We start from the raw sequence: 9586 nt of genomic DNA, 5'->3' as shown, positions 1-9586 counted from the left end.
CGTCTCTCTGAGACCGGCATTTTCTGCAGCCAGACTTTCCACCTGCTTCTGGCTGAATTCTAGTGATTCACGTAGCGCCTGGAACTCTTTGTGGAGAATTTCTACCAGACTCAAACGCGCACTAACCCCAAATTGTTCCTGATGGGTCGTGGTTAGCGCCTTGCATGGCAGCTTCCACGATCAGTGTGTGAATGGGTGAATGTGACGTATGATGTAAAGTGGTTTGGGTATCATTCCAGGTACAGTAAAAAGCGCTATATAAATACAGACCATTTACCATTTAAAAAAAAAGAAAACTTGAAATTAACTCAATTTGAGACATGAAGCATCATTCCTTTATTTCCATACATTTCATGGGTAAAATAAAAATACTTCATTAAGTTAATTCACTAATTCAAAGGGAAGTTACAATGTACATTCCTGGTCAAAACAGAAATGATAATTAATGTGAAAGAGAATTTCTGGTTTGCATTTTCCAAATCAGTTGGCACATGTAGTCTTTTTCCACTGTTACTTCTTTCAGCAGAAGGCCATAAGGGCGGATGGCCTGTTCCACCATGACCCGCTCATCTTGAGCTGATGAGTTATCCGGTATGGGAACCAACCAGTATTTCTGGTTGTTGTACTTCTGTCTGTATTTGGGGTTGATCCGATTCTGCAGAATCACTTTGTACTGCTTTCCATTCTTGTTTGAAGTGAATGTTTTTGCATACAGCTCAGCTTCGCTGATGTATGGAGTAGAATAAATCCCTTTGCCATATACCTGGCCTGGACCTGACTATTAAACACAAGAAGAACAGAGAATTCCCAGTTATTTACTTTGTTCTGAGTAATATTAGTAATATTAGACATATGCTATTCTAGGTACAGAATTACAGCTTGATCTGAAATCACAGTTAGAGAGAGAGAGAGAGAGCGTTAAGTTATTTGTACTTCAACAACTTTGAGAATAATGTTCCAAAAAGTTGGTAAAAACTGTTTTGGGTAATTTTTGTGAAGGATTTTAAAAGACAAAGCTTATGATGCACTATGCCAACATTATTTATGTTACAAAGCCTGCTATCATACCATTACAAGTTGCAATCCACTCAAATGTATTAAAATTAATTTCATATCAAGCTGGTAGTTTGATAGCCTGTTTATTTATCAAATTTCAAATTATTTTAATGTTTTCATTATATTATTTATAATTTTTATTGTATTTTGTTCAACCAAAGCAGAAACTCTGATCATTGCTCCTGATAAAAAGATCCCCCTTATCAAAACCATCATGGTGTTCTGGCTGTTTCTGTTAAAACCAGCCTCAGAAACCTTGGGGTTGTGTTTGATCAAGCCATCTTCTTGCAGGGTCATTCCTGACACCTGACCAAAAGTTATTTTTAATCATTTAAGAGCTATTTTTAAAGTTAGGAGAATGATGTCAAAATCAGATCTTGAAATGATCATTCGCACTTTTATCTGATCTCGTATTGATTATTGTAGTTCTGTTTTCACTTGTTTCAATAACGTGACTCAACAAACTTCAGTTAGTGCAGAACTCTGCTCCAGACTATTGACAGGTACACCCAGAACAGCCCACATCACCCCTGTTTTATCAACACTTCATTGGCTTCTAGTCAAATTCTGTATTGACTTTAAAATTTTAGCTTTGACTTTCAGGGCGTTAGATGGTCAGACCCCCCAGTATATTGCTGACTTGCTTTGTCCCTACAGCCTTCAGTCTTCAGACCAGAGCCTTCTGAAGGCTCCCAAAGACCTGTTTTTAATTCCGGGGATACCTGGCTTTTCAGGCTGTAGCCCCCAGACTCTGGAATGGCTTGCCCATGTGCCTCCATCTGGTCGACTCTTTGAAAGCAGTTGAAGATTATTTTATTCATAAAACTTTTTGATTGATGCTTGTTATTGTTAGATCTTATTTTAAATTTGTCATTGAATGTATAACTTATCCATGGCATTAATTAAAATATTTAATTGCAGATTTGCAAGTTGGAAAGAATAACACACAAACACACTTAACAAGTACATTGTGTAATCTTGGATCAACATGTGTTGCTTTCGGTTTCTGAGTGAAGAAAAAGAGAAGCTGACATTTAAAGATTCAAACTGGTATTAGGGAAATGTCTGGCCTGTGACATGTGGATGCTTTTGGCCGTACTTCTGCAGAAACAGGAACCTCAGAGGGAGCTGAAGCAGACAGACGAGGCTGACAGCAGAAGATGTAGAAAAACTCTGCCTTGCAACAGTTGATTAGTTAGTTATAGCGGCAGCAGAACTCCTTCATCTGTAACCAGAGAGGGTGAGATAGTCTCAGAACCCAGAATTCTGTAACATTTCCAATTAATTGTAAGAATAAATATCTTGACTTTGAGAGAAGTTGTTTGTTCTCACTTACCAAATCAACGAACATTCTCCAACATTATTTATTTTATGAAATTATGTTGTTTTATTGCACCCATTTTATGTACAACACTTTGTGGATTTAAACTGTATTTTATTTGTCTGTATTTTGTTTTGTATTTTAGCACCTTATTGTAATTTCATTTGCACTCTTATTTCTTTATTTTCTATCTCCTTTTCTCTTGCTGTACATTGTTTTAAGAAGCACTGCAATGCAACAATTTCCCTCTGGGATTTACAAAGTAATTCTGTTTCTGAAATACTGTTTTTATCTAATATTCTTTCTTCTTTGTTTAGCTTTTGTTTTTAATTGTAAATTTTGCTTCTTATTTTTTGCTGTGTAATGATGTTTTAATGTCTCTGTAAAACACTTTGAATCCCACTTGAATTGTGCTATACAAATAAACTTGCCTTGCCATTAAAGTTACATTTTATTTAAAATGTTTTTGCTTTGTGATGCAAAAATTATATTTCACTCATCTGAAATTAACACAATAATGCCAAAATGTAGATTAAGAAGTGATAATATTGAAGCCATGAAATAAAACATTATGAATAAATATTATACTGATAAAAACTGACAGGCCATTTTTTATGTTTTAATTTTGGAAGATTTATGTTAGATGTATAGGTTATAAAAGTGATAATACTGTATTTATAGTCTAACCTTGTAAAATCCTTCAATGATGCCTTCAGCTCCTCTCTTCGTTGTCCCATGGTAGGACACGGGCCACTCGCCTGGTACTGACTGTGTGCTACGGAACCGGGTTCCCAGCCATGCATTTGACTCGTACTTATCCAGGACCTGCAGAAAAAAATAAAAAATAAATAACAATAATAATAATAATACTTTTTTCCTTTTGTGAAAATCAGTGGGAACCAAACTGAGAAATAATATAATAAAATAAAGTTTAAAAGCAACTGTTAGCTGAATATTTTATTGTAAAACTTCATCATTAAGATATGCAATAATGTAGATATCCAATTCTAACAGGTCATTAAAACTTAAGGAACAAATAAAACTTTTTATCTAAAAATATTTTATGGCCGATTCCTAATTACTTGCTGAAGAGAGTAGACATAGAAAACATGAAAGTCTGACGTTTATTTAAAACAAACTAGATTAAAGCATATTTACCTTGAGGCCAAACCCGTACCAACCACTTGGACGTTCATACACTTCTCCACCTCTGGTATAAGTCTCTGTGTCTTTCAGGTTGGCAAAATCATAGTCATACTGATTGTCAAAGAATTCATCTTCATTGATGACGTGATTTTTTGTTGTATCATGTTGTTCTTGTGGATTTACTCTAGAATGGCTGGTTGCATGTCCTCCACTTTGCAGGACTGTTTTTATGCACTCAAAGTTGGACCTTGACACCTGGCTTTAAAGTAAGCAGAGGTGATGCTATTTAAAAACAGAATATTATCTCTTTATGCATGTCTTATCATATCATCTTAGCACCCATCCAATAATAGTAATAATAATAATAATAATAATAATGATAATAATAATAATAATAATAATAATAATAATAATAATAATAATAATTACCTGGTTTCATCTGCATCCAGGACTGTGCTAATGAAATTCTTGATCTTGAGAGACTGCTGTGGTGGTGTTCCTCTGAAAGATTGAGCTTGTACGCTTTGCTTTTGTACAGATGTTACATTGGCATTACAAAGCGTGCACAAGGCTTCCAGTGCAATATTTCTGTCAACCATTTTGAAGCTTTAGTAACAGAATCCTGAAAGTAGCCTTAAGTTTCTCTGAAGAAGTTTTCTATCGTCTTCGCTTGCTTCTGTCTGTAATACTGAAACAAGACCCAAGGAAGTCACGGTCTTATATTTTACTGTATCAGGAAGCAAAACCTGTCAGACCACATTTTAGATCTGTGAATGTATCTTTATGTGTGGGAGGGATGTTTTGTCATGCAATCACCTGCATTCAACAACAGGAAGTATATTTAAACTCTAGATGTGCAATCTAACGCCTCCACACCCATATCTAGTATCTCTACACTTTAATTCATCCCATCAAAGTATACACACACACACACACACACACACACACACACACACATATATATATATATATATATATATATATATATATATATATATATATATATATGTCTTGTCTTGTGGTGAGCAAATTTGTTTCTCTAAGGGAAGGTTAAGAGAATGAAACCTGATGAATGTCTCCATTTCTTTTTTCTTTTTCTCTTTTGAAATTTTCTTATTGCTAAATTACATATTGGTGGCGGCTCCTCCATGAGCCGCCACCTTATCGTCGTGGAGGAGTTTGTGTGTCCTGATGATCCTAGCAGCTATGTTGGTAGGGTCACCCATGGCAAACAGGTGTCTAGGGGAGGGACCAGACGAAGCACGGCTCAGACAACCCTTATGATGATGAAAAAACAAGGACCAAGGTTTCCCTTGCCCGGACGTGGGTCACCGGGGCCCCCCTCTGGAGCCAGGCCTGGAGGTGGGGCACGGAGGCGAGCGCCTGGTGGCCGGGCCTTTGTCCATGGGGCCCGGTCGGGCTCAGCCCAAAAGGGAGACATGGGCCTCTCCTCCTGTGGACTCACCACCTACAGGAGGGGCCATAGGGGTCGGGTGCATTGTGAGCTGGGCGGCTGCCAGAGGCGGGGACCCTGGCGGTCTGATCCTCGGCTGCAAAAGCTAGCTCTAGGGACGTGGAATGTCACCTCTCTGGCGGGGAAGGAGCCTGAGCTGGTGCGCGAGGTTGAGCGGTTCCGGCTAGATATAATTGGACTCACCTCAATGCATGGCTTGGGCTCTGGACCAACTGCCCTCGAGAGGGGCTGGACCCTCTTCCATTCCTGTGGGGAGTACTCCGGGAGTATGGAGTGCCGGACTCGCTTGTAAGAGCTGTCCGGTCCCTGTATGACCGGTGTCAGAGCTTCGTCCGCATTGCCGGCAGTAAATCAGAATCGTTTCCAGTGCGGGTTGGACTCCGCCAAGGCTGTCCTCTGTCACCGATTCTGTTCATAACTTTTATGGACAGAATTTCTAGGCGCAGCCGAGGTGTGGAGGGGATCTGGTTCGGTGGCCTCAGGATTGGGTCTCTGCTCTTTGCGGACGACGTGGTTCTGTTGGCTTCATCGGGAAGTGATCTTCAGCTCTCACTGGAGCAATTCGCAGCCGAGTGTGAAGCGGCTGGGATGAGAATCAGCACCTCCAAGTCCGAGACCATGGTCCTCAGCTGGAAAAGGGTGGAGTGCTCTCTCCAGGTCTGCGATGGGGTCCTGCCCCAAGTGGAGGAGTTTACATATCTCGGGGTCTTGTTCATGAGTGAGGGAAGGATGGAGCGGGAGATCGACAGGCGGATCAGTGCCGCGTCTGCAGTGATGCGGGCTCTGCATCGGTCTGTCGTGGTGAAGAGAGAGCTGAGCCAAAAGGCAAAGCTCTCGATTTACCGGTCGATCTACGTTCCTACCCTCACCTATGGTCATGAGCTGTGGGTAATGACCGAAAGAATGAGATCTCGAATACAAGCGGCCGAAATGAGTTTCCTCCCCAGGGTGGCCAGGCTCTCCCTTAGAGATAGGGTGAGAAGCTCGGTGATCCGGGAGGGGCTCAGAGTAGAGCCGCTTCTCCTCCACATCAAGAGGAGCCAGATGAGGTGGCTCGGGCATCTGGTTAGGATGCATCCTGGACGCCTCCCTGGTGAGGTGTTCCGGGCACGTCCCACCGGAAGGAGGCCCCGGGGCAGACCCAGGACACGCTGGACAGACTACATCTCTCGGCTGGCCTGGGAACGCCTTGGGATCCCTTCGGATGAGCTGGTGAATGTGGCCGGGGAGAGGGAAGTCTGGGTTCCCCTGCTTAGGCAGCTGCCCCCGCGACCCGACTCCGGATAAGCGGAAGAAAATGGATGGATGGATGGATGGATGGGTGGTGGAAAAATGAGTAGAAGAGAGAAGAAGAAAATGAAGACAAGAAAAAGGATACAAAAGGTAGAAAGCAACAGCAACAACTCAATCAAAACCTGAATAGAAAAAAACAGACAACCAGCTGCTAAAACTGTACAGAACCCCAGCAGAAAAGCCTCTGTAAGGAAACAAGACAGAGAATCACCAGGAGCACCTTTGAGAACACAAACATGAACAATAACACCAGATACAAGAAAACATAACATCTGTTGGTGATTAAACCTGTATTGTGTAAGATTTCTGTCAACAGTTGCCTGCTTTGTTTAAGAAATCAGCTCATCATGCACAAGTAATAATGGTATGAGCACATGGGATGTCACCGTGTGTGTAAGGTCTCTCCATGCATACACAACTTGATGGCAGGCACTTTACCAGCAGAGCTGGCTTAAGCAGCATTTTCAGCTCATGGAGTAAGTTTTTTTTCCCACTCAGTGTCCGAACAAATCCTCACGAACAGGCTCTATCTCTGAATAAGCGTTAGTGTCAAAACACTACGTTTCCATGGTAACTGGATATTTGTCAGAAACAGCTAGCAAGCTGTTGAGAATGAATAAGATAAATTTCTATTTTATCTTGATGGTTTGTACATCTCTGCAAAAAATTTTCAAAATTTTCTCTCTAGTCAGACAAAGACAGGTTTGCTTTGAGACCTAATATTTCCCTTGAAAAAAGAAAAAACTACCTGTAATATTTCTCATCATAACTTCTTTAAAAAAAAAAATCAAACACTGTTTAGTCTGGCTCTCTCATTTCACATTTCTAATAATTTACCAATAAAAGCCACAATCTGATGGCAGTCTAATACACATGACAGTAAAACATGATGAACTCAGATCCAAAACTAAAATGTCTGTGTGCAGTAAAAACTTACACATAGTTTTTGGTTATACGGTGTAATGTTAATATTTCTTAATGTGATGACAACTGTCTTTACTCTAAACTTCATCAAAAGCAGAGGGCTAAACAACCACCAGTTCAGGGAGCCAATCAGCGAACTAGAGTCAGAGTACAGAGATCTGACGTACCATTGTGATGTACGATGACTGACTTCTTCAAATATACTTGAACAGTTTTATGCTCAGAAGGAGGAAGTAAAATAAAATTCCTGGAGATTAAGGGGAAGCCTATTGTGTTAACAGGTGGCTCTGTTTTCTGGCATTCTTGGTGGATGTGACTGAGCACCTGTCAGAGTTGACTAGCAAGCTTCAAGGTCCCAACCAGCTTATCTGCTCTCTACTCTCATGCGTAAAGCATTGGAAGGAAAGTTTAGGTTGTGGGAAAATCAGCTGAAAATTGCCAACGTTGTGCAAATTTCTACTCTTCAAGAGCAAAAGCCTGTTGTAACAAGTGAATGTGCAAAACTAATCTAGGCATTTGATAAATGGTTGGATGACATGAAAATAAAACTCAAGCAAATGAGCATGTTTACACCACCATTTAATTTTGGACTATCTGATGTGCCGAACAACCTCCAACTGGAACTCCCAGAGCTTCACAACAACGATAAGTTTTAAGCCAAAGACAACAAACTCTCAGTGCTGGACTTCTACAAACTGTATGTCTGCGGAGGATTTTTCTAGCCTGAGAAAATGTGCCCTCAGATTTGTACTTGTTTGGAACAACAAACACTGTCAGCAGCTCTTCTCTAAACTAACTCTGGCAAAAAGCCGTTTCCTCTCAAGACTCACTGACCCCAACCTGTAAAATCATCTGAGAGTTGCAACATAATCTTTTCCAGCTGACATCAGATGGCTGGGTAAAGAGAAGCAGCTCCATTCATTGCTTTCGGTGACCGTGATGAATGTAGCTGTGGTCATACAGAACCTCATAATGTATTTACTTCACCATGACTCCATTAATATTATATGATATTATTATACTACTTAGTAAACCACATCTGCTCATTTTAAAGAATAAAATATGTTTGTTTGTTTTTTTGTCTAAAAAAAGGTTATACCTAAACTTACAGTTGTATTAAAAAATAAACAATAAACAAAACAAACAAAGTAGTAACAGCTTGAGAAGAACTTTTACAAATACTAATGGCCCCTGAAAGAGAAAAGGATCCCTACTCCTGCTGCAGATTGTACTCTCCAACAATGTTCGTCCATCCATCCATCCATCCATCCATCCATCCATTCTCTATACCACTTATTTCAATTCAGGGTTGAGGGAAGCTGGAGTCTATCCTAGCAATTGGTAGGCGAGAGACAGGGTGTAAATCTGTAAATCTTGTGTAAATCTCCATGTGCACTGAAAAAACTGATAAGGCCTATTTCACTGTACAATGATATAAAATGCTTTTGACGCTTGAACTGCACATTTTGCTGTTTAGCTATAGAATGCATGTTGTGTTTTTACAGTGAGGTTTTCTTAGTGAAATGACCTCACCCAGAATTCAGCTGATTGTTAAGTATTGACAAATCTGGCAGCCTGTGTGTTGTGCCACCTCGTGGAATCGCCATTACTGCAGAGGCAAGACCTAATTACCATAGAGAAGATGTTTTTTGAGACAGACCTGCTTATTTCTGCAGCTACAAATGATAAAGTTACGTGCAAAAACAGTATAACATGCCTATGAGAATGGTTTATTACTCTCACAACTTTTGACGAAAATCTGACGCAAGACATCAGGTTTCATCACCAACAGCTTGTTGTTTTCATGTACTGGTTTCTAGTGTTATTGTTAATGTTTTTTTAAGTTTGTCTTCTCATAGGTGTTCCTTATGAGTCTCTGCTTTTTTGTTTCCATAAAGAGATCATAAGATATTTTCTGCTAAGATGCAGTAGCTGGTTGTCCAGTTTATCTGTTCAGGTTTTGATTGAGTTGCTGCTGCTTTCTATCTTTTGTAACTCAGTTTTTTTCTTTTTTTTGTTTTATTTTTATTTTTGTTTTTTTTTGTCTTCACTCTTTACCCATTTTCACAGTTCTTAATTCCAGGACATTTTTCCCCCTAATTCTTTGCTTTGTGAAAATGTTTTATTTTGCTCTTGAATTTTGACAAAAATCTGATGCAATACTGTCAGTAATTATCTAATTTAAAATGAATAAAAAGGAGAAGCACAAGCTGATGTGTTCATGGTTAGGTAATGAATCTGTTGTGTGGCTCATGCGCTCAACTGTAGAAATTCATCCAAAGAATTCATAAATCTGCATAAACTGAGGCCATGCACTAACAACTCTTCAAGGGGGAACATATACAAGTAAATATTACATTCTTTCTTCAAAA

The 9586-nt window shown here is 39.7% G+C and overlaps 1 protein-coding gene across 2 annotated transcripts; it reads right to left on the bottom strand.

The window, feature by feature from the left end:
* Positions 1–308: 308 nt before the first annotated feature.
* On the bottom strand, positions 309–4228 carry LOC121647729. 2 transcript variants are annotated; one of them, XR_006011880.1, is made up of 5 exons: positions 3953–4228; positions 3536–3782; positions 3065–3202; positions 2156–2281; positions 309–778 (listed from the first exon to the last, which is right to left on the bottom strand). XR_006011880.1 is itself a non-coding variant. In XM_041997399.1 (4 exons), the coding sequence occupies exons 1-4, from the start codon at positions 4120–4122 to the stop codon at positions 443–445; spliced, it is 891 nt and encodes a 296-aa protein (XP_041853333.1). In that variant the 5' UTR covers positions 4123–4228; the 3' UTR covers positions 309–442. The 2 variants fall into 2 exon arrangements, 1 of the variants encoding a protein (XP_041853333.1); XM_041997399.1 differs by lacking the exon at positions 2156–2281.
* Positions 4229–9586: the final 5358 nt, after the last annotated feature.

The sequence above is a fragment of the Melanotaenia boesemani genome, chromosome 10 (assembly GCF_017639745.1).
Source record: "Melanotaenia boesemani isolate fMelBoe1 chromosome 10, fMelBoe1.pri, whole genome shotgun sequence".
Lineage (NCBI taxonomy): Eukaryota > Metazoa > Chordata > Actinopteri > Atheriniformes > Melanotaeniidae > Melanotaenia > Melanotaenia boesemani.
The sequence above is the reverse complement of the archived record's forward strand: the minus strand, read 5'-3'. Positions and strand labels throughout refer to the sequence as shown.